Below are 26,655 nucleotides of genomic sequence, written 5' to 3'. Positions count from 1 at the left end.
TGTGGTTGATGTCTTCAAATAAGGCAGCCTAGCCGATCGGGTCGTGATCAGACTCCGTGCTAGATTCACGGTGGTATATTTGCATAGAGAATATGATTGTGCTTGAGATTGTGATTGTGGTTAATTTCTCAGATGAGATGGCCTACCTAATCGGGTAGTGATCGGACTCCGTGCTAAGAGTACGATGGTATTGTGAATAGTGGCATTGTGAGCAATGGTATTGTGGATAGTGGTATCGTGAACTATGGTATTATCGGTACTAAAGATCTTCCAACTAAAAATATGTATTATTTTTGTATTTTGAAAATTGAAATGTTTCAATTGGGCATTTGGATATTATTGGTTGTGACTTGTTGTTTCTATGGTTTTCCTTTTCTTATATGGTCATTCTATTTTGAAGGAGGACTTTTAGCTTTACATACTAGTACTATTCGACGGTACTAACGTTCCTTTTGTCGGGGGCGTTGCATCTTTAAATGGATGCAAATGGTTCCATAGCAGGCAGTGTTGATCAGCGATAGCGGCACATCCTCTTTCCAGCAGACTTGGTGAGTCTCACTTCATCCCGGGGCCATGTGTTGTATCTTTTTTTCATATTATTATCAAATTTTGAGGTATAGTCGGAGCCTTGTTGCCGACACTATCATAACACTCTTTTGTATCTTTTAGAGGCTCCGTAGACACAACGTGGGTTGTACATGGATGCTAAAAATGTCAAACAAGCTATGTTGTGTTTTGATCAATTGTTCCATTCAAACCATAAGAATGTGTATAGTTTGAGACAAAAAAATGATGTGACTAATGAAAACAGTTTGATATTGTATGCATGATCACCTTATTGGTTAATTAACAATGTTATGTACTCTCTCTAAAAAAACATGGGTGAGTTTAGGTGGAAAGTGTTCAACATGCTTGCTTAACCGGGTTCACTCGGTTGAGTGCCGGTCGCACTCCCCGAGTTTGGGGCGTGACATTAAGGCCAAATAGGTCTGAAGTGTAACAAATGGTTTCATGCACTTAAGGCCAATAAGTCTAAAGTGAAAAATTGCACTTCAGATGCACTTAAGGCCAAAAGGTCTAAAATACAACAAACGTTTTCATGTACTTAAGGCCAAATAGGTCTTAAGTGCAAATTGCCCATAAATTGAACTTTATTCTTCGAATTTTAAGAATCCAATATACAATTTAATACTTAAACCTACTCCAAATGAGCTCACATTTGAAACATAACCTCCAAATATCATCAAGAACAAGCCTCAATCATCAATTTGTCAAAATTATAACAAATCGAACGAACCCATTTTGCAATTAAGAAAAAGAAGAAGAAGAAACCCTAAGCAACAGTAAAAAATAAAGGGCCTCAACAGCTCACCACTTTAAAATATCACAAACTACCTTAAAATATATTCACAATCACCATGTGAAATCATCGTCACTCGAAGAAGAAGAAGAAGAAGAAGAAGAAGAGGAAAAGAAGAGAAAAATGGCTGAAGTTGTTTTAAAAGTGAGTAAAAATTAATTTTTTTTAAAATAATGGATATATATTAAATGGGGCAGACTAAATAGGCCAGTGCAATTTTTACACAAAAAATACTAAAAGGTAAATGGACGAATTGAAGGAAAAAAAAAGTAAATGAAATGGAGATTCATCATGTCACGTCTTCATGTTGATAGTTCGTAGTGTTTGTAAAAGGGAGATAAATGAGAACAAAATCGAAATATTCAAACAAACATTCATATTTTAATTATTATACCTCTTTCAAAATGTTTATTTATGATACTCTAACCAATTGACTATTTATTGTTTTTTGAAATGAAATATTCCACCATTTGACATTAGGCAAAATTTTTATCTTATAATATATTTTATTCAAATTTTGGCTTTTCAATTTATATGGGGACAATTTATCCACTTCAATTTTAAAAAATTGGTCGAATAAACTCATTCAACAAACAGAAAGTGTCTAACAAAGAAGAAAAAATGAAATAAAAGTGGCTGGATCGTTGCTCTAGGCTCTCTAGCGCGGGGTTGAAGTCCAAATTAGAATTCCTTCGACCGTACCCCTATTTCCCCTTTCCTTCTCTTTCAATTCAAGTGTTGGTGTTCCTATCAAAAATCCGGATCTTGTCTTATAGAGAGTTTTCCTACTGCTCTCTCTTTTCTCCTTCGACTCCTCAGATCCAGTGCTACATTTCTTCTCTTTCATTCGGTAAGCTCACGCCGTCACTTTACATGTCTTAGCATTTTTGTTTTGCTGTGGAATTTTGCGGAGGTTTTCAAATTATTGGATAATTTACGAATTTTGTTTAACCTTTTGATGCCTGGATCTAGAGAATTTCTATTATGCTCGGATAAAGGAGGATTACTGATCGACTGTAAATTGCCAGCATTCAGTTGTTGCTAGCAATTAATTAAACTAAGTACTATTTACTGATCAAATAAAAAAGAAAAAGGAGGGCGAGTGCCCTAGGTTTACGCCAGCTTATATTAGTCCAGCCATACTGAATAACATGGAAGATACAGAGTATTGAGGATTCTTAATGCTGATTCAGCTAGAGGCATAGTTGATTGATTGATTGGTAGATCTTTTGTATATTCTTGTTGGCATTATGTGTCTTCCATTTATTTTTGCGTTTAAAGTGCTATATTTATTATAGTTGCAGGTTGCAAGGTGGTCCTAGTTGCTTAAATTATTGTAATCATTTTCTCTGCTTCCTCCATCTATGTTTGGGAGTCTTGTGGATGCTCCTGCCAACAGTCCACATCTACGGAGGTCTGGAAGCCGAGCAGTTGTATCTGATATTGGTAAGAAACATTGTCCCCTTTTCATGTCCTTTCCGATGCTTCCTCTCTGTTTTGTTTTTCCTCAATGGTTACGCCATATAGACTTTTAATAAACGTAATCATCTAGGTGTTATTGAGCTTGGAGGAAGTCCTGAAGAATCCCTTTTGCATAGTATAGAGGTCGATGAAATGAAGGGTGTGACGACACCATTGAGCAGTGCGGCCATAATGCCATCTCCTGTTCTTTTATGGAGGTTTAAGGTGTGAAATTTATGACAGTTTCAGTATATGAACATCTGATCTTTATGCTCTGTTCGGGAATTTTGAGATCAGGATCAAGCCTAAGTTTAGATCTGTATTATGGTGAAACTAATCTAGAGCTAGTTTTCTGGTTCATGTTTGATATTTGTTTGTCACAGTTTAAAGTTATTTAGGATTTAATTCAGTCCTAGTTTGAAAAATCAATATCTGGATTTGCAATTTTTTACATGAATAAGACTAAGTTTGACAAATTATTCTCCATGATGGAGCCTTTGAAAAGAAAAATGTAGTAGCAATGTATACGTAATCATATATTACTTACAACGCAGTACAACTTAGCAAAAAAATAATAGCCTCGAAAGCATCCTATTGCAATGTTATGTTCTACAAAATTGATGGTGTTAAGTTTAGTGCTCTATACACAGTACTCTCTCTGGCTCATCTTATATGACACCATTTGATTGGACCGATAAGATATTAGTTTGACTTGTATATTACATACATAATTGTTTAATCTAATTAGTTAGATGGATTCGAATATAAGACTAGTGTATTATTAGCAGAATGATTTCAAACATTTGCAAGATAAAAATGATACCACGTGTTTGAACCCTTCCGCAGACAAAAGCATGGTGTTTAAGTTGAGAAGGGTAGAGGGGTGGGTTTATTATCCACCGAGTTTCAAAACGTGTGCTAGCTAGCCCTCGGAGATTTCTTAAGTATAAAGAAATTTGGATATAAGTACAAAAAATAAAAATTCATAAAAGTAAGAGCCTGTTTGGCCGAGCTGCCAAAAACTACTTCTTTTGAAAAAGAGCTTTTGTTCAAAAGTGCGTTTTGAAAAAGTATTTTTGCAAAATAGCAGTTTGTGTTTGGCCAATTCATTTGAGTAGTGCTTTTTGCAAGCTCATTGTGCTTGGCCAATTTTTTCAAAAATTACTTTTAAGTATCAAATTACGAAAAAGGACAATAAATATTCAATTTGCAATTAGTATTATTTTAAAAAATGAATGTAAATATTTATTATAAAATAATTAATTAAAATATAAAACATAAAGTAAAAATATAAATTAAAAACTATTATCAGTATAAAATATATTTATTCCAAAGTAATAGTATTGAATTTCTAGTATTACTTATTGTTTACATGATAATTTAAATATATCGAAATACATTATTTAATATAAATTAAAAATCTACTCTTAGGAATAGGAGAAAGAGAATAAAAATATGAATGAAATAAAAAAGAGAAGAAATGTATGGTAGAAATAAAAAGGAAAAGGAAAATGTTAAATTAATGAGGAATAATTTGGAAAATATCAATTTATTGTAAGGTTATTTTTTATGTTGAACAAATAATTTTCTGCTTCTGCTTCTTGGAAGAAGTTAGAATTTGTAGCTTCTCCCCAAAAGCAGAAAAAATACTTTTGTTGCTGCTCAAAAGTATTTTTCCGTCTTGGCCAAACACCTCACATTATCCAAAAAGTACTTTTTTGACAAAAAATGTACTTTTGGCCAAACAGGCTCTAAGAAAAAGAATAGAGTGGAAACTGGGAAGCAAAATGATGCAACAAAATAGATGAAAGGAGAGATAATCCTCTTTTTAAGCCAAAACAATCAGGACAAGTTCAATCCACAAGTTCAAACCAGATTGGAGTGCTTCCCCAACACTACTTTGATCATGCTTTAGTCTTTGCTTTCTCCATAAGTTCCTTCATTTGATAGCATATTGTTTTTTGAGAATGGTAACAAATTTTATTCATCAGCACAAAGATTATGTTGGCAACAGTATTTACAAGGTACTATCCTTGTGAACTTTACAAGGCTTCCAAAAATTGTGGAATAGATTCTGCATCTCCTACAGAAAACTGTTTACACCAAAAGTGAAACTTTAAAATACAATTTGCTTTAACTACTTGTATGGAGCTACTCCTGTCTTCAAAACATCTGCTATTTCTTTCCTTCCATATGGTCCACCAGATGCAAGCTGGGATAATCCTCCACCATTTTTTCTGACTGACCATTTTACCAGCATAGTTCCAAGCTTTCAGTAGATCACATGTGTTTCCCGGCATTATCCATTTCAAATTTACCAGGGCCAAAAATAGATTCCATAGTTGGGAAGTGAAAGCACAATGGAGAAAGAGATGGCTATTGTTTTCAGATTCAGCTTTGTAGAGGAAGCATCTGGAGGTTAATTGCATACCCCTTCTCTATAGAATATCCTGAGTTAGACAAGCCCTTCTTGCTACTAGCCATGTAAAGCAGTTAACCTTGTAAGATATCTTCATCTTCCAAATTTGCTTCCAAGGCCAGTTGATGTTCTGTTGTCCATTATTGGAGAAATAAGTATATGCATCTCTTACTGTGAATACCTTACTGCCCCTACCATTCCATACCATGGTATCCTCACTATCATTGGGTCTTCTCAATCCCTCCAAAGTTAGATAGAATGCAGTCACTGTCCCCATTTCCCAATCATTTAATGCTCTCCTGAAAGTGAGATTCCATCCATGTTGGCTCCATACTTCACTGATTGTTGACTTAGGAAGAAGTGCTAACCTAAATATTTCTGGAAACCTATCTCTTAAAGGTTCATGCCCTATTCATTTATCAGACCAAAATGCTTTTTTCTACCATTCCCATGGCAGAATTCAGTATTAGCTGTAAAGTCTTCCCATAATGCTCTGATGGACTTCCAATTGCTCACCCCATAGGCTGTGTTGATAGGTTTGGTGCACCAATGACCCATTTTCCCATATTTTTAAGTTTCCACCTCTTTCCACAGGTTATTTTCTTCCCTGCCATACCTCCAAAGCCATTTACAAATTAAGCTCTTGTTCTGAATTTTTAAGTTCCTTATTCCCATGCCACCTACTATCTTACTTGAGGTTACTGTTTTCCATCTCACCAAATTATACCCTTTCTTATCTGTGTTTCCATGCCATAAAAAATTTCTCCGGATAGCATCCAACCTCTTCTCCACCTTGGCAGGAAGCGGAAATAATGACATAACATATGTAGGCAAAGCATCCAACACAGTATTTATCAAAGTGGTTCTACCACCGAGTGATAGATACTGTGTCTTCCATCTAGCCAATTTCTTTTCACATTTGTCTAGTACATCATTCCAGATCTCCATTGCTTTGTACTTGGAGCCTAGAGCTAATCCCAAATATTTTGTGGGCAGAGATCCCACCTCATTTCCAAGGATACCAGCTAGAACCTGAGTTTCTGCACCTCCATTTACTGGATATAACTTGCTCTTCTCCCAATTAATATATAACCCAGAAACAGCTTAAAAAAGGATCAATATTAATCTGATGTGCCTGACATTCTCTTTATTAGCTTCACAAAAAATTAATGTGTCATCAGCATATAGGAGATGAGTAATGGCTAAGCAGTTTGTTAATCTGCTGTTTATTTGAAAGCCCCTGATCCATCCATTTCTAGCAGCCTTCACCATCATGTTGTTTAGTCCCTCCATGGCAATAATGAACAGGAAAGGAGATAGAGGGTCTCCTTGCCTAAGTCCCCTTTGAGATGGAAAAAACCTTCAGGGCTACCATTCACTAGTATAGAGAATCTGAGACTGCTAATACAGAAGTGAATCCAGCTAATCCATTTGGAACCAAAGCCCATGTCCCTTAGGATATTTGTGAGAAATTCCAATTTACATTGTCAAAAGCTTTCTGTATGTCCAATTTGCACAGTAACCCTGGCTCATGTCCCTTCATTCTTGAGTCCACACACTCATTTGCAATTAAAGCTGCATCCATAATTTGCTTCCCTTTGATGAAGGCCATTTGATGTCTGCTTACCAACTTATCCACCACTTTCTTTAATCTTTCAGCCAAGATCTTGGAGATTATCTTATAAACACTGCTAATTAAGCTAATAGGTCTAAAGTTCTTTAGCTCTTTAGCCCCACTCTTTTTAGGAATCAAAACCACATATGTAGCATTAAAGCTTTTCTCTCTTTTTTTTTTTTATGAGATAAGTTGCTTCATTGCAAGCATCAAGAAGATGCAAAAGTTACAAGAAGGATCAATGTTAGCTCCATTACAATATAACAAAAACCTGCCCAGGAGCTAACAAAAAGAATCAAAAGTAGAAAGGGGCTAGCATTAAAGCTTTTCTCAAAGTACTCCTGTGAATGAAAGTTATGGATAGCATCCATAATATCACCTTTGATCACCTCCCAACATGAATGAAAGAAACCCATGGAAAATCCATCAGGTCCAGGTGCCTTTTCTGCCTCACACATCTTAATGCATTCAAAGACCTCTTGTTCCTCAAACTTTCTTTGTAGCCATTCTTGTTCTTCCTCAGAAATACTTTGGGAGTCTTCCAAAGTAGACTGTGGTCTCCAGGCCTCTGTTTCTGAGTACAATTTCTGATAAAAGGAGATAATTTCTCCTTTAATTTCTTCAGGTTTAGTGATCTCTGCCCCATCAATAAGTAATTCATCAATGTGATTATGCCTTTTGTGAGCATTTGCCATTCTGTGGAAAAATTTAGAGTTCTTGTCTCCCTGTTTCAACCATAGTATTCTAGATCTTTGTCTCCAAGCTATCTCCTCATGCCTTGCAATTTCTTCCACTTCTACTTCGAGGTTTACTTTCTGGGCTAGTTCATCATCAGTTAGGTTTCTTTGCTCTTGTAATAAATCCAGATGGGCTATCCTCTGCAATATGTCAGTCTTCTTCCTTTCCAAGTTCCCATAATTTGCCAAATTCCATTCCTTGAGCTTTCCCTTCAGCATTTTCAGTTTAATGGCTAGAATATAATCTGGTCTGCCAGTCACTCTGAAAGACTCCCACCATTCCTTCACCTTCTCTTTGAACCCTTCTGTCTGTAGCCACCAACTTTCAAATTTGAAATAAGATTTACTGGTTCCCCATTCACCACACTGTAAACTTATAGGGTTGTGGTCTGATGCAACTCTTGGGAGTGTAGACTGCCTAATGTGTCTGAAACTCTCATCCCATTCAGTGGAGAATAGAATCCTGTCAATTCTAGATGCCTCACTCTGATTATTCCTCCTCTTCCAAGTAAAAGATCCCCCAAATAAAGGGGGGTCTACTAGTTCCAATTGTTGAATGATATCTGAAAACTCCTTCATGGCTCTAGTAAGATTGAAATTATTACTTCTTTCATTGATGAATCTAGTTGTGTTGAAATCTCCACAGACCACCCAAGGTCCTTCCCAAATTCCTCTAATAGCAGCAAGTTCCCACCATAGTAATTTTCTTTCCTTCCTGCAGTGAGGCCCATATATACCAGTGATGCACCATGTGAAACTGTTGTTCATATCAGTCAATTTACATGTGATGCTGTAACTGCCTGTGTTGACCAACTCACCCTTATGACCTCTTTTATCCCACATAATCACTATCCCTCCCCTAGTCCCACTTGCCTCTAGGAATACAAAATCTACCCATCTATTGCCCCATAGTTGACTGAAAAAGCAACTATCATCACCTTCAAGCTTTGTTTATTGTAAAACCACCACATCTGCCTTCCATTGACCTAGCAGCATTTTTACGACATCCTTCTTGACCTTTTTTTTCAAAGCAGTGAACTATGAAACTATGAACTATCCAAAGCGTGATTTTTACGATAGCATATTGTTTCTTTGAAGGAAGATAGATTATGAAATTGGACAAAGCAGTGAACTATGAAACTGTACCCACCTGAAGCTATTCTATTTCTTGAGATTAGCTATTACTTTATCTATTTTTTAATGGCTTACTTTGACATAATAATGGGGCTCATCGGTGTTCGCTCATCGGAGGCAGTATCACAGGAATATTGATCTTGAAAAATGATTGCGTGATTTTCAAGTAGGTCTCAATGAGTGATAAGTTGACTAATAAGATTTAGATATTCGTTTAAGAAAATCCAAAAAAAGGATTTGGATATTCTTGAGATTGCTTACTTCTCTTTGTTATTTCTTCAACTTTAATCATCCCTGGGGCCTCTTTTCCTGCATTTCTTGTTGTTGTTGTTGTTGCTGCTGCTGCTTTCTTTGATTTATTTTCTTATGCTTCTCTGAAGTCTGAAAGAGATGTAATGCTCTCTTATGATTCTAAGCATGCTGTTTTGTTCAGGTACTTCTGTTCCTCATTTGGGGTGTCAGTTGTTGCAAGGTTAGTATGACCAAATTTTTGGGAATGTACTTGGTTCATTGTGAACATATCCGCGTTATGTTTAACGAGTATTTCTCCTAATTTGCAGATTGGCTGGGATTCAGTCATGAGAATGAGCGTAAACCTTCGTGATCTATTCTTATACGAGGCTTTTCTTTATTACAATCCTCTTCTTCTTGTGGTTAGTGAAGATCATAATACTAGTTTATGCAAAGTCCTTTCTGCAACATTACTCTTATTTGCATTTCTTTGGTTTTGGTGCTGCAGACCATGATGGTTTGGTTTTGGGGAATAAACCTATGGGTTTTCGCGCAGGCTAATGTCAACTATGCTAAAATTTTTGATCTTGATCAGAATCATCATCTCTCTCACAGAGAGATTTGGAAGGTAACTTACACTTGTCATGAGCTTATAGTCTTGCAACTTAATGCATCCTTAACCAACTCATTTTCACCTAAATGCTTTGGTGCTGATGCATTTATTTTAAGATGGCTAAGTTAAAAAAGGAAAGAGATGGCTTAGTTCCTAATATTCTCATTAAAAACTTCCTAGGGAAACATCAACTGTCACTTAAAGTGCAATATGTAGATTTACACTACATTCTTAAGCATGGTTAACTGAGTTATTTGGTTTTACTTTTGTCTCGATATGCTAACTGTGGAACTTTGAGCATTGAGGTTTGGCTATATAAGTCTGTTTCTCGGTAAACATTTTACAGCCCTTTTAAACCTAGTGTAGTAAGATTTAAATATCAGATCAGACGTCATGTATTCCACGAAGCACCCTCTTTTTATGCGATATATTAAATATCATTTAATGAAACTTAGTACAACTTGCAGCAAAAGAAAATTTCTGATATTTCTTTCATATGAATTCACCATGTCAACCTTTTGAAAGTTGATTTTAATACCCCCTATATTAGCTTAATGGAACATTTGCCCTGCTTGAAGTTTCTGAACTTTGTTTTAAGGTTTTTTTAAGATACGTGAAATTGATGAGAGTGCTGCAATATTTTTGTCTCTTGCATATCAGATTGAAGGAAAGAAGTAAAGGGAATAACTAATCTCTGTTGCATGACATTTGCCTCCTTCATAACTCTCCATGAACTGCCTGTTAGATTTTTGTTTTCCTTGTACAAATAGAAATTTTTAAAGGTCCCTTGATAATGCAGTGTGCTACTTGGATGACGATCATTGTGCCGACAAGCATGACGGCCTATCTCTATCTCTATTCACATGGAGAAGTTTCATTGGCTGCATCTCAACCAGTGTAATAGATGCTTCCTTCCCATTTAATTGATAGCAGTTTTTGCTTTATCCAATTTAAGTCATATTCAATGTGAACTGTTGTTTTGGTTCCTGGTAAAGCTTCTGATAAATTATCGAAAGGGAAGATGACCATTTGTTCATAATAACTGTCCAAATTTGGTTCGGACTTCAAGTTCCTCAGCTTGGTCATACTGTTATACAAAATTCTCAAGTGTGACAGTTGCATTGGATCAGAAGTATTAAGGATTCAAAACTTCTTATTCTTTTAACCAGAGGATTTGGCATCAGAATTTGTATATTTCGGAACTTACTTTTTCCAGTTCAAAAAAAAGAAAAAAAGAAAAAAAGAAGAAGATGTGCCAAACCCTTCTGATTTTAGGGGCAATTATTGTAACGAAACCTCGCTGATCTTTAGTTTACTCACTCTATTGAATAGGCAGGTGCTGCAGAAGTCTTGTAAATGTGATACTTCTTATCTACTATTTTAATGAATCTTTATGTCATTGTAGGTGCTTCTATATGCTGGGTTTGCCATGGCTCTGATATTTCCATTTGATATATTCTTTTTGTCATCTCGCTACTTTTTGTTAAGGACGCTTTGGCGGATAGTTTTCCCGTTACAGGCAAGTTTGCGTTTCTATGTTACATCGAGAAATACTTTTGACTCTTAGCCGTAAAAATTGTATCATTGATCTCTCAATATCAAAATGAAAATGATATGAAGCTATATTGATTATCCTTCTCAAAAAATAAAATAAAATGAAACTCTATTAATTTTTACCTGAAAAAGTTATGCAATTCATTTATTTCTATATTTTATGGCACTTTTTTTTTTAAATTGAAACCATTGATATCAGCATGGGTGAATATTTGGTGATTACAAACTGTAATGTGCTTTGACTGGCATTTTAGTTATAATTTTGACATAATCGAGTACTTTAGTACTAGCTGATATGGGAAGAATTAGGTAGCTTCTAAATAGGATTTCATCTTCTTCAAATGCCCATCATTCCATATAGATTTGATTGGATTTGGTGGAAAGAAATATTCCCTTTCCCCTAAAGTGGATTTCTGTTTGATTTTTCATAGTATACTTACTGCGTCAGAGCATTTCTATGTTAGTTTCTTAATATTGTGAAGCATATTTTAGAGGAATAACCATTTACATTCAAATTTTTAATCATCATATAAATCATGCCTACAAAGATTCCTGAAATTAATTAAAAATATGAAATATGTCATACTAATTTAGATAGAGGGTTCCATATTATTATTTGTCTCATATTGCAATTTAATTCTTTTTGGTATCGATGCAGGCTATATCATTTGCTGACTTCTTTCTGGCTGATATATTGACTTCTATGTCAAAGGTATGCATCTTCTTCTCGCCCAAAAGAAAAGAGGACGTTAACTCATTAGCTTGTATATCCTTATCAAAATTTCACTACTTTGTATATTTGTATATACTGTGACATAGTCTAGTTCATCTTTTTCAACTAAACCATTCTGTTTCTGAAGTAGGATTATGCATCTTTTTGTTTTCTAGTACACATTTCTTTTCAATAAGTAGGTCACACATAGTTCTATCAGTTCATTACTAGCTTGGAAACTATACTTGGAAGCCGTAAATGTTTCGTCGTTTTTCTTATTTGTACTTAGCATTTGATATTGTTATTTAGCCATATTTCATGATGATACTATCAACAGGAGCTCTATAGGGCCATATTCCAAGCTGCATAGACTTATGTCAGATTTATCATCATATTAATGCATTGGTCAGGTTGTCCCATCATTGTTGCTGACTGGTAAAATTCGTAGTTGATATCCCATGAAATGCGACTTTTGCTTAGAGAATATGTTATAGCTTGGGCAGATCATGTCATGACAACAGAGAACTGAACGAAACTTAAGGTTCTGCTGGTCTAGGTTCAATTTGTTTTGACTCTCGAGTAGACCACAATAACCCCAAAAGTAAATAAAGAACCAAAGAAGATTGCTCATCTCAATGCATTGAGACTTGGTCCTTTACCCCTTCCAAAAAGCTGCCAGCTTCACTACGTTTCTGTCATCTTAGTTCGTCCTCTTTTTGCAATAATTTCCTCTCATATTAAAGTGATTCTTTATTTTCCTTGATAAAAGAAGTTCTTTCTTATCTACCGATGCCATTAACGTGGTTGATATACTGATCTGAATTTTTTCCAGAACAATTGATCCTCCTGGAACCCTCCTTGTTCTTTTGCATTGTCAGCTGAGCCAGAAGAAAAGTGTTTGACTAAGTTACCCTGTTAAATCCCAATCTGACGATCCATTTCCAGAGTGATTGCTTTCAGATTCAGTTTATCCTTTAGATGGTGAACTGTAAGCTCTTATGAGTTATCCCTGTGCTTCATTTTGGCCTTGAGCCAAAGCTGTGTGTCCAGTCAAATCAATCTCATATATACTTGTTGTTTTAATATGTTAGGCAAGTTAAAAGATTATTTATTCCATCAAACAGCCTGGTATTGATTCTTTTGCAGAACTTGCACATTTTGCGATCAAAGCCTTGTAGATGTACAATAATTCACTGGCTTCTGTCATACCTATTGCTGTAGTTTCTCGTAAAGAGTGTTATTGCATATTTTCTGTCACCTGGTGTGGCAATGCCCAACGTTTTCATACTTTTGTGCAGGTATTTTCGGATTTGGAACGTTCCGTCTGTAGAATGGTTCATCGACAGGTTTGTTCCTTTCTGTCCTATCCTTTTGGTGAGAATAAGAAAAACTGATATGATATTGCTAGCTTTTTCTTTTTATGATAATGCGAGATGCATTTAGTTGTATCTAGAAGAGCGGGTTGTCTAGTGGTCAGTGGGGAGTTGGGATTGACGATTTTAATGAAAAGAGTGTTGCATTTGGTTGTATCACTCTCTTTCAAACTATGATGTATGTTTAACATTTAACACCATCACTTGCTGTAAAATTATGTTCACCCATCACATGTCCATTCATGTATAAGTTTTGATCAGTGGACTAATATTTCAACAAAAAAAAAACAGCTTTAGATCAGTATCTGTGCAGTTTTATAGTCTAAAGTCAAGGAAAATTTTGATACACCCTGTGACCGATGTCTTCTTGTAATGTTTCAATCAATTCAAGAAATAATTGGCCCTTTTTGGGGCTCCTAAGTAATCTGGCAAATTGTTGGATTGACATCTAAGCATAGCTGATCGCTTCTTTCTGTTCCTCAGCCAAATTAGTGGTGTTTGCTTCGTTTGTAGATCTAGCTGCATTATCCTCCCTTTGCAAGGAGTTCTATATCTGGCAATAGAGCAGTTTCTCTGGGTTTGAGAAAGTAGTAGGAAAGTATTTTCTACAATAATTTTCAGTTTATACACACACTCTCTCTCTCTCTAACCGTAGGTAGTCAGGCTTTGAGATTTTTGCTGTCACTTAATATCATTTTGTTTTCTTTAGGTGAAGTTTGTGTCAGATTTTTTATTGCCTCTGTACAGATAATCTTCTAGAATGCCCCTTGCAAGTAGATTTTTGTGAAAGCTTGCTCTATTACCTGAAAGATAACTAATGACATGAACAGGTTGCTACCATTGCATGGTTTGAAGCTGATTCTGTTTGTGGAAGTCATGCTGTTGCAATTCCCATTGTTCTTGTATTGCCTTATCTATTCCGTCTCTTTCAATGTCTTCGGCAATATAAGGATACCAGAGAGAAGACTACCCTGTTGAATGGTAAATTCCTGTTTTCGCTTTTGCATTTTCATTGTTAAGGAAGCGTGAGTTGCTTTGTTGGTAAATTTTGAGTGGGTATCTTTGTTTTGGATTGGTTTTCAGTTACATTATCTATTAAAGATTATTCCTTGATGCTTGACGCTTAAGGGAACTATTCCTCTCTGAATATATAGTGCATTTTAGCTGTCTTATAACCATGGTAAATATCGAAGTGCTGATGAAGGAAATTGAGGGGTCGACTGAAGTTTTCTGGAAATTGGTGGGCCTTGAGGGTTTAAATAGTAGAAAACTTATTGTGTGATTTGATGATTAAAGCCTGAAGACTTGGAAGAAGTCTGTGCTGATTCATTGTGAATAGCAACTGTTGGGAGAATGGAGGAAAAGAGGATGATGAATAGTTCAATGTTTTTACTTACCATTCATCATCTTGGTTTTGTTCTATGCTTATATCTTTTGCTCCCTAAAAGTAAAAGGACTATGAAGTTTCCAGGAGTGTCTCACATAATTTACAATGTTCGTCTAGTTTATTGTTGATCCTAAGAAAAGTAGTAAATGTTCCAAGTTCTTCATTTTTTAAGCGTGGTTTTATACATAAGCTATCTCTCTTCAACTTGCTTTTAATTTTCCTGGTTTCAGCTTAACATTGGGTCAATGCTTAATAGTGCTAATTGTCCTTAATGTTTCATTTCAGCCTTAAAATATTCAACTGCAGTACCTGTGATATATCTCTCAGCCCTTAAGTATCACGTCTTCCCTGACAACTGGGTTAATATTTATCGGCCTTTATGGCTTCTATCCGGTGTGGTGAACTCTCTCTACTCATTCTATTGGGATCTGACAAGAGATTGGGACTTGAGGTCAGTGACATCTTTTTCATGCTAATTCTTCAGAGCTTTAGCTAATTTTTCAAACTGTATGCGGGCACTAGTGCTTTAGTTTTGCACCCAGTTATTGCTCATCCAACTCAGACTTTGATTTAGTTATTTATATTTTTCTTTGATTTTGCTGCCTTGCAACTGTTTTAACTGTCATGCTTTATATCTTAGTGTCCCAATGTTGACATTGTTCTTAACATAACAAAATTCGTCCTCTAACAATTCAAACTAGTATAACAAAATACCACACCATTTTATTGATGTGACATTTTCCATCCAACTTCTCTATCTTTCTGCATTTTAAATTACATGGTTATTACTAAGGTACCAACAAGTTAACATGTTAAACATTCTCCTACAAACTTGATATGATTGTCTATTTTTTTTTTCTTCTTTGGAGATGGTAACAGATCCAATATATTAATAAATCATCAGCACAAATTTTGTACTGGAACTAAGATTACATCAAGAAGAGCTAGGACAAAAACAAAAATTAAACTTCCTTGTTCTTCTTACAAGGAGCCTACGACTTCTATGATTGAATCCTCGTCATCTATATATTCTGCTTTACACCAAAAACTAAAAAGAAGATCTTCTGTACAGGGCTACTTATATCTTCAAAACACCTTGCATTCCTCTCCTTTCAAATTTTCCACCAAATGGCTACCGGGACAATTTTCCATCTATCCCCACCCCCAACCCCACCTGCGTTCCAGCTAGACAAAAGTTCATAGGATCTTCCTGTGCGTCATTCCAGCGACATCCGGGAAGAAAGATCTCATTGCCGTGAAATTTTCCGGCAACTTCGTCTTGTTCCCAGGGTTCATCACTGCTACAGTGCTATTGTACCACCATCAGATTCGAAACCCTCGTGCAACCAAACCCTAGAAATCAAAGTCCCAAAGGAACAGAAAAGTCAGTCATCGTGTGTCTTTCCGGTTGACGACTCAAGATTGATTTGCGTTATCTCCTTATCGGTAAGTGGTGTGCGAAAACCAACACTACCATCTTGTTCGGAAACAGTCAATTGCTCCTGCAGAAAGTACCTCACGCGCCTCCACGTGCCGCAGATAGTTATGTATAAGTAGTCCTAGTCCCATATGCAGTAGGAGTAGAATATGTCCTAGTCACATATGTAGTAGGAGTAGAATATTTCCTAGTCTCATATGTAGTAGGAGTAGAATATGTATTATATAGATGGCTCATTGTATCATTGTTAATAAATAGATTTATCTCCCGTGCATTCTCACAGTAGTTGGTTCCCAGTCTTTTAAGAATCTTCTGAATGTCAAGTTCCATCCTTCAGTGCCCCATAACTCCTTAACGGTTGCCCCCTGTTGCTGATTCGGAGTAAAAATATCAGGGAACAAATTCCTCAAACTTCCAATTCCTAGCCGATTGTCCTCCCAAAATAACGTTTTTCTTCCATCCTCACATTAAGACTTAAGTCATGATATGATTGTCTATTCAAAAATATATTACTCTTAACCTTCGGAAAATGGGATGTAGGGAGTAGTGCGTAGAGACTGGATATTGAGTTCTCATGTTTGTGGTTTGAACTATTTCGCATAGGATCTTTTGGAAATTGCTTTGTACACTCCACTTTTTTACTCAGTGTATTCTAATACTTCTAGTCGCATTAATGACAAATTCCCCCCCCCCCTCCCCCCCAAACCACAAAACCAAATTTTAGATCGCACACTGCTGTCACTCTTGATGTCTCCTTCATGTATTCCCATAATTGTAGCCAAAAATATACCAAAAAAGGTAAATGAGTAAATAAATATTAACATCATGAAATGTATGTTTTGTTCATTGAATTCCCAAGGTTTTAAAAAAAGCATATAATTCAAAAACATAAACAATAAATAAGGGGAGAGGAAGGCTCATTAATTTTTCAAGAATTGTAAACTCTTATTTCACAAAGCATTTGAAGCAAAAATGACAAAGATACTAGAATAGAATATAAGGAGACAATGAAAATGTGGTCTCAAAGGGGATGCCCTTGTGGTTGAGGCATGAGAGTAACAACCTAGAGATCCGAATCCCAGCTACATACATCATTTTTTTTAAACTTAGCTATGTACAACACTTAATATGGAGTGCATGTGTAAAAGGTGCATGCACGAATCAAATTCCCATGTTTTTTATTTTAATCATACATTAATAATTGGGAATTCTGCCACAATACACTTCCTTTGTCCACCTGTTAATGTGCAAGAATGTCCTTTTTTATAGGTAATATGCAAGAATGTCTTTTACTAGAGGTTTCTTTCTGAGATTATTCTTGTTTAATCTGATTACTCAAAAATGCTTCTTTCTGCTAGTTGCTTCACTCGGATTTTCAAGTTCAGCAGACCGAATGCATTATCACACTTGTTATATGGGCGGAAATGGGTAAGCCTATACCTTTTGCTTATCACCACTGCTTCCGTAACTTTGTTACATTCTATAAGTTGGCAAATTTTCCAGCTTGTTTTCTAGAGCAAAATTAAGGGAGAATTCAATGATACTATTAGTGCTCCTTTTACTTTCATAATCTGGTTGAAGCTGAATTGATGTTACGTTTTTTAATATAATTTTGGCCAACATTTTAACACCCCTGCATATTCAGGGTCTTAGTTCTCTGACCTTTTGGGAACTTGCAGGTCTACTTTTGGGTGATTGGAAGCAACCTCATCCTGCGATGCACGTGGACATACAAGCTGTCTGCCCATCTCCGGCACAATTATCTCACCGTGTTTGCAATAACTGCGCTTGAGATCTTCCGTCGCTTCCAGTGGGCTTTCTTCCGTGTAGAGAACGAGTGGAATAAAACAAACTCTAAACCAAATATTCAACTCTCCACGAGTGACAAGCCAACTGATGAACAAAAATTACTCGACCCAAACGGTCACAGTGTGTAGACTATGGAACACTATCGATCCTAACAGCATTGTAGGAGGTTGATTGAGCCTTCTTTAAACCTGGCAAAAAGGTTAATGGAATTCCATTTTCCCCATTTGCACATAAGAATTTCTGTCAATAGTATAGTATAAGATAGAAGATCAAGAGACATTAAATAACATACATGATTCAACCGGCATTCCTTTTCGGAAGACTTTATCCCTGTTGTTCTTTGGTGTGATTTTTAATCATTATTTGTAAGAATACTCATTGCCAATTTTTGATGTAACATCCCTTGGAGTTGTTTCTAACTTTATGGTGTCTCGAGATTATTGTATTTTCGAATCAGCAAATCAAGCTGGAACTTATATTTTGGATTATACATGATCTTATTGAACAACTGTGATTGTTAACCTTTGCTATGAAAAGGACGTAATATCTAAGTTTTTGATAGAGACTTGTGGGAATATTTTTTAGTTGCACTTGCACTGTCAGTTTTCCTCCACATTACTCCTGTTGTGTCAGATGCTGGCATGGGTAGGGTTTTACTGTCTGAACTTTTTATGTTGTTATACATTATTGGTTATCATACTTTGTCATTTGACCCTACTTTTAGTCCAACATTTGAACTCCAGCTACATAGCAAAATGGATGCAGATTGCTTGATTGATTGAATGCCAGAGAGAAGTTAAACGACAACTAAAGTACTGTAAAAAAGGCAGCCCAGTGCACTAAGCTCCCGTTATGCGCGGGGAAGGGTTGGACCACAAAGGTATATTGTACGCAGCCTTACCATGCATTTCTGCGAGAGGTTGTTTTCACGACTCGAATTTGCTTCAAATAAGAGATGAAAGCCATTAGAGTTGTTTAGAACATCATGTGGATACAAAAAAAGCACTTAAACTTCCTTCACATGTTCAACTAGTGGTCCTAAAAATCCATCATTTCAATAACACAGACTAAAAGTGGAAAATCTAGACGAGTAAATTTTTTTCTCACCAAATATTAGGTGCTTAAGGAGAAATTGAGCAAGAAAAAATAGAATTTGCCAGTGAGGCTAATATTCTTTCTCCTTTTGTCTTTTTGCAATATTGTCTTCTCTTATCCACACTATTCACAGCCATAACATTATCCCACCAGCATATCCTGTGGTTTCAGTTTCCCACTAAACTATTAGTATTGGGTATGTAGTCTATTCATATAACGTCGTAACCCCACTTACCTGTCTTGGAGTTCTGTTCATAACTTCCAACCACATAATTTTCAATTTTTAAGCATTTAACAAAAACACATCATTTTCGTGAAAATCTTAGAATTCAAAACCAAAGTACACTTCGAACATGCATTAATTTCTCTCAAGGCTCCCACCTATGTTCATGCATGAACTCAGGTTTCCCCAAGAATTGGAGTTTCAACAATTTCCCGCCATTTTTTTGTATTTGAACTTATTGTTTAGCAGTTATCCATTTTTGTAATCTTGGTTTTCCATGGAGAGAATTTCCCTAAAGGAAAATGTTTTATTCGAATATGGTACTCAAAGATCATTTGAGAACTCATCTAGTGACATGGACATGGATTTTAACGATGTTTTCGGGGGTCCCCCGAGGCGCTTTTCAATCCAAGAAGGGAGAAAGAGGCATAGTTTCAATGACCCAATGGAGTATGAAGAAGATTCAGCAGGTTCATCGCGCAATTCGTATGAAAAGCCAGTTTTTGGGGCAGAAAATGTTAATAGAAGGCGAAATCAAGGTGAAGATTTCTATGATGATATATTTAGAGTTGATGAGTCGCCGAGGAGGAGTGATAGGGATCCCTTTGGCTCAAATCCTGGTTCCAGAGTTTTAAGCCCTGTTCGACCTTTGTCACCAAAAGTTGAAGCTTTTGGCACTTCACTCCCAGCTCAATTCAGGTACTTTGTGTACCTCTTTTCTTTTGCTTTTGAGTTAATATGTGGAAGGATTTAAGTTATATATACTGACAGTGTAACGAATTTTTATACTTTAGGTCGGGGGATGCAACTTTAAGGTATCGGATCCATATGAATCCAGTACTTTTGACAGTGTAAAAGTTCAGTAGATAAATAGTAGATATGAAGCCATAACTTAAAAAATGTAATGGATTCTATACTAAGAACCTCAGAGGTTGAATCCATAGAGCTTAAATCTTGGATCCGCCTCTGACCGGTTATAGTAGGCTATTACAATAGTTTCCGGGTTACGTTTTAGTTACATGTTGTAGGTCAACTTAACCTGATAATCTGTCAGTGCATAGAGCTTAAGCTTTATATACGATATGTTTTCTCAGTTAAATGTGCAGGCCTATAAATCCATTTATTTTTGGAGTTTGTAGTAATTTTGATGTCCCCCACTTCCTGATGGCAAATAAGGGAAAAGGACTGAATTGTTGGCAGCAGTAGCTGGCCTTTACACTGTAAAACAGGAAAGAATGTTAACAATTACTTGCTGTTGAATTAATGGCGATAATCTGTACTCCTTTTTGCGGTCCCTTTTTGGGCACAGTGGTAGTATTGTAACAATGGTGTAAGCCAATTGTGTGTCTACTAGAGTTGTTTCAATCTATATCTTTTACAGGAAGTAAATAATTTCAGTTTAGATGAACTTTACATGACAACATCAACTGATCTACTCTCTATAGCTGATAAAGGAAACGGGTCAATTCTAGTTTTTTAACGTTTGGTGGTCGTAGTAGTTGGATTTTCTAAGGAGCAAGCTGTTGTTACATTGTTGCTTCATAGATTGATTATTAGTGTTTGTTCGCTCTCCAGCCTTCCTGCCAAGTTAACGAAAGCAACAGATCTTCCCCTATTTTCTTCGGGAAGTCATAGTCAACACAAGAAGCGAGAGAAAGAGATGAAAAATGATGCTGCAACATTTTATCGACAAAGTCCATTATCACGTGAAGGTACTTCTATTGGTGATGAGTTAAGATACATGTCTGAATCTGATGAGCAAGAAATAGGAGGGAATCTGAAGACGAATGGAGAAAGCACGGAAGCTTCAACTGATGAATACCAATTTCATTTCTCCATATACAAGTGGGCAGGCAAAGGAGTTCCCGTACTTATTCCACTGAAGGGAGGGAAGCATTTCAAGTTTAAAGATAAGATTAAACTTGAAAGATGTTCTAGCTCCAATGGAAGGATAGAGAATGATGACTTGGATACCAGCTCACCTCTAGGAGAAAACCTCAACATATCCAGGGATGGGAATTCTCAGTCCTTTAGTACTACAAGTAAGATCTCCGAGAGAGGTGACAATGCAAATGGTATCGTTGGGGAAACTGTCGGCATTTTCAAGTCAAAGTCCGTTCAAAGTGTTAAAGATGACACTATATTAAGAACTGAATGGGAAACAGAAGAACCTCAATTCAGACAGAAGACAGGTTTAGGTGAGGGAATTCAGATAGAAATTCCAAAGAACTCCGAAGAAACTACAAAGGATGAGTTGAAGCCTCTTCGTGCATTTTTAGTTAATGAGGCCAAGGAAAAAGGTACTTTCTAATTTCAAACCTGGCAACTACAGACATTTGTAGTCTTTCTTACACAAAAATTGTCATTTTTGCTTTGCAGGTGACGTTAAGATGGCACAAGAAACAGAAGGGAAGAGTAACACGGTCAAAGCTACGAAAGCAGAAGCACGATCAAAGGTTAAAGTCAAGGAAAATGTGAAGAAAACTGATGATGAGGTTGATAAAAATTTGAAGAAAGGTGATGTTGAGGTCAGTGACAACAAGCAAAAAAGCGACTCACAAGCTAAGAGAAAAGGGAAGAGAGGTTTAGACAAAAAACCTATAGTAGATACAGGAGTTAACAGAGGTAGTCCACAAGCTTCTCCGTTAAGCTCAACCGAGAATTCTACTAAAGCTGGAATTAAAGGAAAGGTTCAAGACTTTGTAAAGATGTTCAACCACGAGGTTCATTCGACACCTCAAGAAGGTGAAAGCCGAAGCAAAAGCTTTAGATGGAAAGCTAGCAGCAATAGTGGAGTTGAAAGTGAAAAGAGTTTCAACATGCCAAAAGCAAATGAGAAAGTTCGGTTCCCCACCGTTAACAAGACGCAAGATGCAACTCAAAATGTAGGCACGGGGACAGTTGGTTCACCGTTGTTTCCCGGTAGTGATCTATAGAATTTTCTGATTCTATGTCTTGCTTTTTGCAGGTACACCAAAATGTTAACAAGCAGGAAAAAACAACTAAATATTCCCAAACGAAAACACCAATTCCTCAGACTAAAGATTATTCAGATCAAAAGGCTGCTCCATCAACTAATGGTTAGTTATATTATTGTTCTCAATTAAGTTTAAATCATCTTTTATTTTTCCGATTCCAATAGTTCATTCCACTGTAGCCTGCAAATGTTAAAGGAATAGCTGGTAATGGCAGCATCAACTTTTACTCATTTCTATACCATAAATCAATTCCACACTTGTGTGTTTATTGCAGAGTCAAAACGAGATGATCGAAAAGCTTCAGTTGGAAGCATGGATGATCTATTTGGTGGAAATTATGTGGTATGAATCCTTCTCTAAGTTTCTTTAATTGACTGTTTGTGAGCATTTATGATGTTTGGCATTGCAACTTTATGCTGTACCCAAAAAAGAAGAAGTAATGCAAGTATTAGAAGAGGGAAGAAATATGTTAGACGAAACAGAAACATCCTATTTTAGTATGCAACTTGTTACCAGTTTGATGTCTTAATAGGTCGGGTCATATGACTTCAGATCTTTGCAACTATAAGGGGAAGCACATTTGTGGAATTGCTCAGTTGTATATTTGTGTTACTGATGAGATAGTTTACCTTTTCGTAGGTGGAAGAATTATTTGAAGATCAGGACAATGCTTCACAAACTAATAGCAAATCTGAGGACAACCAAGTAATTTATTTCTTTTTGTCGATATCTCTGCTGAATTCAAGCATCCATAACATGATTGTAATTGTTTGCTATTATATTATAGGTTTCAGATGCTAAAATTAGGCAATGGTCACATGGGAGGAAAGGAAATATTCGCTCATTGCTCTCAACCTTACAACTTGTAAGAGTATTTCCTCTTTTACATCTTTTTTTCATGGCTTTCCTCAATATGACCTTAAAACTTAATCCAATGTTAAGGGTAAAAAAACTCAAATCCATCAGTTTCTGTTAAAGCTTTAGTTGATGATGATATTTGAATATTTCAATAATTTCTTCCTATTGTTATATTTGTGGAAAGGAATAGGATTTTTTCTCTCTAATTGTTAAAGCACAATCATTTTTAAACAGGTTTTATGGCCAGAAAGTGGATGGAAGCCTGTGGCGTTAATGGATTTAATTGAAGGAAGTGCAGTGAAGAGAGCGTACCAGAGAGCGTTACTCTATATACATCCAGATAAGCTCCAACAAAAGGGTGCTGCTGCTCACCAGAAATACATTGCGGAAAAAGTTTTTGATATTCTGCAGGTACCTTATAATTTTGTTGAATGCTACATGTCAGTTTTTCCGAAGCAAAAAATCCCAGTTTCGGATCCAGGTTTTAGACATGTCTCACTAGATATAAGCAATTTTTTCCCTAGAGCAAGTCTTACAACATTAATTTTATAATGTGAGTGTGTAGTAGCATATGAACCTTACACAAAACTATGATGCAAATGAAAAACTGATCATTGTTGAGTATTACGAGTCATATACATTTTCTGGTTTAGACTGTTAAGTCTATGATTGTTCTATTCGTCGTGATTCTACTACTATTATTCAGCCATGCTATTAAGTTAAGTCATGTTTCATGAGCCGAAATCCTTTTACTTATATTGTCGAATCATATTTAGCTAAGTTTGTTTGTTGCAGGAAGCTTGGGATCATTTCAACTCGCTTGGTCCTATGTAACATTCACATATGCAATGTGGTATCTGAGGAGGCACGGTTACGAAAAATCTGTTCATCTGTGTACATACCAGGCAAATATGTCTTACATATTCAGTCCACACAACATACCATAAACTGGTTCATCTATACTTAAAAGAGCAGACAAAGACTTTCATCAAAGTTCATATATTCTTTTTGCCACAGCATAGTTATGAGTTAGTGAAAGTTGTTACAACATGCGATAGTAGGCAGCAGGAAGCTGGCCTTATTTTGGATTTAAATGAGAAAGGAACAGTTGATAATCAGAAACTGTGAAATTAATTGGCTCATAAACCTGACCCCACTTGTGGTAATATACTGGATTATTGTTGTTGTTGTTGTTGTTGTTGTTGTTGTAGTATCAACATAACTCTGATTCCCCACTCAACTTCTTTGTTGGTGAAATCAAAGGTGAGCCTGAAGTTTTTGGTACATATAGGCATCCTCAAGATTAAAGAGTTTAACTTGTTTATGCTTACAATGTAAATAACATTTTTACACTACCTAGAAAATAACTGCAGGTTACCGTCCATAATAAGTAGGATTAACAACCTGAAAAATAAGGTAGGTTATCGGCTTCAATATTTTAAAATACTTTGAAGTGTAAAAGTCAGTTTAATGTAAAATACCAATCATATTCTAAAGTCATAAATGTCCTCCACTTTAGGATCTCAAGCAAGATTCTCATCAAACATGGGTTCTAAATGTAGACGACGACGGATTTATATTCAGAAATATTGAGTTCTCAAATGTATATTTGACTATCAATATTTATCTTTGTGCGTATATATAAAAAAAATTAGATCTCAATTCTACTGAATTCACGAACCCATGATTGAATCCGTGACAGAGACAGAGCTAGCTTAGAATTGATAGAGAAGTTGCAGTAGTTATTCAGTTAAATTGATAAAATTCATTTGTGAAAAATGTTTCATTCCTAAAATCGACCATAACTTTGTCACTGATTTTTATCATTTGCTATTAAAAATTTGCAACTCCAATACAGTTTAGAAAAGTATTATTGTGCAACTTGCATATAATAGAGTTCCTATTTAAGGTAAAAATTGCACAGGCACCCTATTTGGTCGCCCCCATTTAATCTATACCCATTTTTTAAAAAGTTTTAACCTGTACCTACTTCTTAAAGAACTTCAGCCCATTTCTCCTCCTCCTCCTCCTTCTCCTTCTCCTTCTCCTTCTCCTTTCTTCTTTTCCTATGTTGGTGCTGCTATAAAACTTCAGTTTATAGGGATGAACTTTCTGCTGAAGATTAACATTTGCTGCTTATGTACTTTGACCAACCTAATAACTTCCAAACAAATAAATACAGAAAGCAAGCCACAAGTCATCTTTGTAGTGAGCTCATTGTCTTCAAGCACCTTCAATACAGAAAGCTAAGGGATGATAGCAAGAGAAAACAACATAATGGACCTCGCAAAAGAAGAAACTCCTTTGTAGTTTATACCTTTTCCAACTCAATGTTGTGTTTGTCTAATTGGTCCTTCAACTCCTTCCTCCAATTTTGAATCAGTCTCTTCTGCTTGGTTATAAGCTCAGTCTTTGTTTTCAACTCTTCTTCCATTTTTGCAATCCCCTATTCTTAACTTTTGGTCATAAGCAACAAAAGTTAAGAATGCTGAAGTTCAGCAAATATAAACAAAAACTTCAGCTCCTAGAATGCTAAAGTTCAGCAAATACAAAACAAACTTCAGCCCTGAAGTTCATCACAAACATAACAAAGTTTCAGCTAAAACATGCTGAAGTTAAGCAAATATAGAATAAAACTTCAGCTAAAACATGCCGAAGTTCAGCAAATAGAGAACAAAACTTCAGCTACTAGAATGCTTAAGTTCAGCAATTACAAACAAAAACTTCAGCAAATAGAGAACAAAACTTCAGCTACTAGAATGCTTAAGTTCAGCAATTACAAACAAAAACTTCAGCAAATAGAGAACAAAACTTCAGCTACTAAAATGTTAAGTTTAGCAATTACAAACAAAAACTTCAGCCAACACTTGGTTCAACAATTTTTGCTACTTCAGGCCCATCTAATAGAATGCTGAAGTTTGCGTGATTGTTTTTGCTACTTCAGGCCCGTCTACTAAAATGCTGAAGTTTGCGTGATTGTCTTTGCTACTTCATGCCCGTATGCCTGAAGTTATGTGAAAAGTTGGTACACTTGCAATTTTTTTGCAAAGCGGTTATAAATTAAAGCGTGACCCAAAAAGCGGGTAAGGAGGAGAAAACATAAAGAGCCAAAATTTAAGAAATTTTTTCATAATCTTAGCAGCAAAGGTATTTTACATACATGGCAACAAGATAAATACATCCCCTAGCAGAAAGCTATCAATTTGAATCGTTAATCACATTTAAAAGAAATTTAAATCATTAATTTTCTAACAAAAAGTCAAAAGGGGTTTAATTTATTTCGTAGTCTTCTCTTTAAATTGATTCACGGCCTAATTTAGCTCCCGACATCAGCTTCATAATGGTTGAATCCCTTCGTTTCCATATATATTGCACATGTTTTCAAACATTTGTCTTCCGTTTCTTTGCTAGGGAATATTTTTAATATAATAGTCATTTATCATTTTTATATGCAAAAATTAAATGCTAATCGTTATACTATCCAAACAAGGCTTATACTTATTGCTCACCTTACATAACCCATTTGTTCTCATTTACAAAAATAAAATTAATAAATTTGAAATATAACATGTATAATAATATACACACCAAAGCTTGGAATATAACCTCATACTTGCAATAATATATGTTGTATAAATCATGTATAAATTTTAATTAA

At 35.8% G+C, this 26,655-nt stretch overlaps 2 protein-coding genes across 3 annotated transcripts; both read left to right on the top strand.

The window, feature by feature from the left end:
- Window positions 1-1,966: 1,966 nt before the first annotated feature.
- Window positions 1,967-18,351, top strand: LOC104232046 (uncharacterized). Of its 2 annotated transcripts, none has more exons than XM_009785141.2 (14): window positions 1,967-2,210; window positions 2,659-2,806; window positions 2,913-3,046; window positions 9,160-9,198; window positions 9,287-9,379; window positions 9,466-9,585; window positions 10,370-10,465; window positions 10,976-11,089; window positions 11,783-11,836; window positions 13,135-13,182; window positions 14,040-14,190; window positions 14,882-15,047; window positions 17,393-17,462; window positions 17,714-18,351. In XM_009785141.2, the coding sequence occupies exons 2-14, from the start codon at window positions 2,725-2,727 to the stop codon at window positions 17,969-17,971; spliced, it is 1,425 nt and encodes a 474-aa protein (XP_009783443.1). In that variant the 5' UTR covers window positions 1,967-2,210; window positions 2,659-2,724; the 3' UTR covers window positions 17,972-18,351. The 2 variants fall into 2 exon arrangements, with proteins under 2 accessions (XP_009783443.1, XP_009783449.1); XM_009785147.2 differs by having other exon boundaries at window positions 1,989-2,210; window positions 2,665-2,806.
- Window positions 18,352-19,210: 859 nt separating this feature from the next.
- Window positions 19,211-24,186, top strand: LOC104232035 (J domain-containing protein required for chloroplast accumulation response 1). The gene is made up of 9 exons (XM_009785131.2): window positions 19,211-19,860; window positions 20,737-21,461; window positions 21,541-22,046; window positions 22,130-22,241; window positions 22,414-22,481; window positions 22,779-22,844; window positions 22,927-23,004; window positions 23,232-23,408; window positions 23,793-24,186. The coding sequence occupies exons 1-9, from the start codon at window positions 19,439-19,441 to the stop codon at window positions 23,829-23,831; spliced, it is 2,193 nt and encodes a 730-aa protein (XP_009783433.1). The 5' UTR covers window positions 19,211-19,438; the 3' UTR covers window positions 23,832-24,186.
- Window positions 24,187-26,655: the final 2,469 nt, after the last annotated feature.

The sequence above is a fragment of the Nicotiana sylvestris genome, chromosome 4, assembly GCF_000393655.2.
Source record: "Nicotiana sylvestris chromosome 4, ASM39365v2, whole genome shotgun sequence".
Lineage (NCBI taxonomy): Eukaryota > Viridiplantae > Streptophyta > Magnoliopsida > Solanales > Solanaceae > Nicotiana > Nicotiana sylvestris.
The sequence above is the reverse complement of the archived record's forward strand: the minus strand, read 5'-3'. Positions and strand labels throughout refer to the sequence as shown.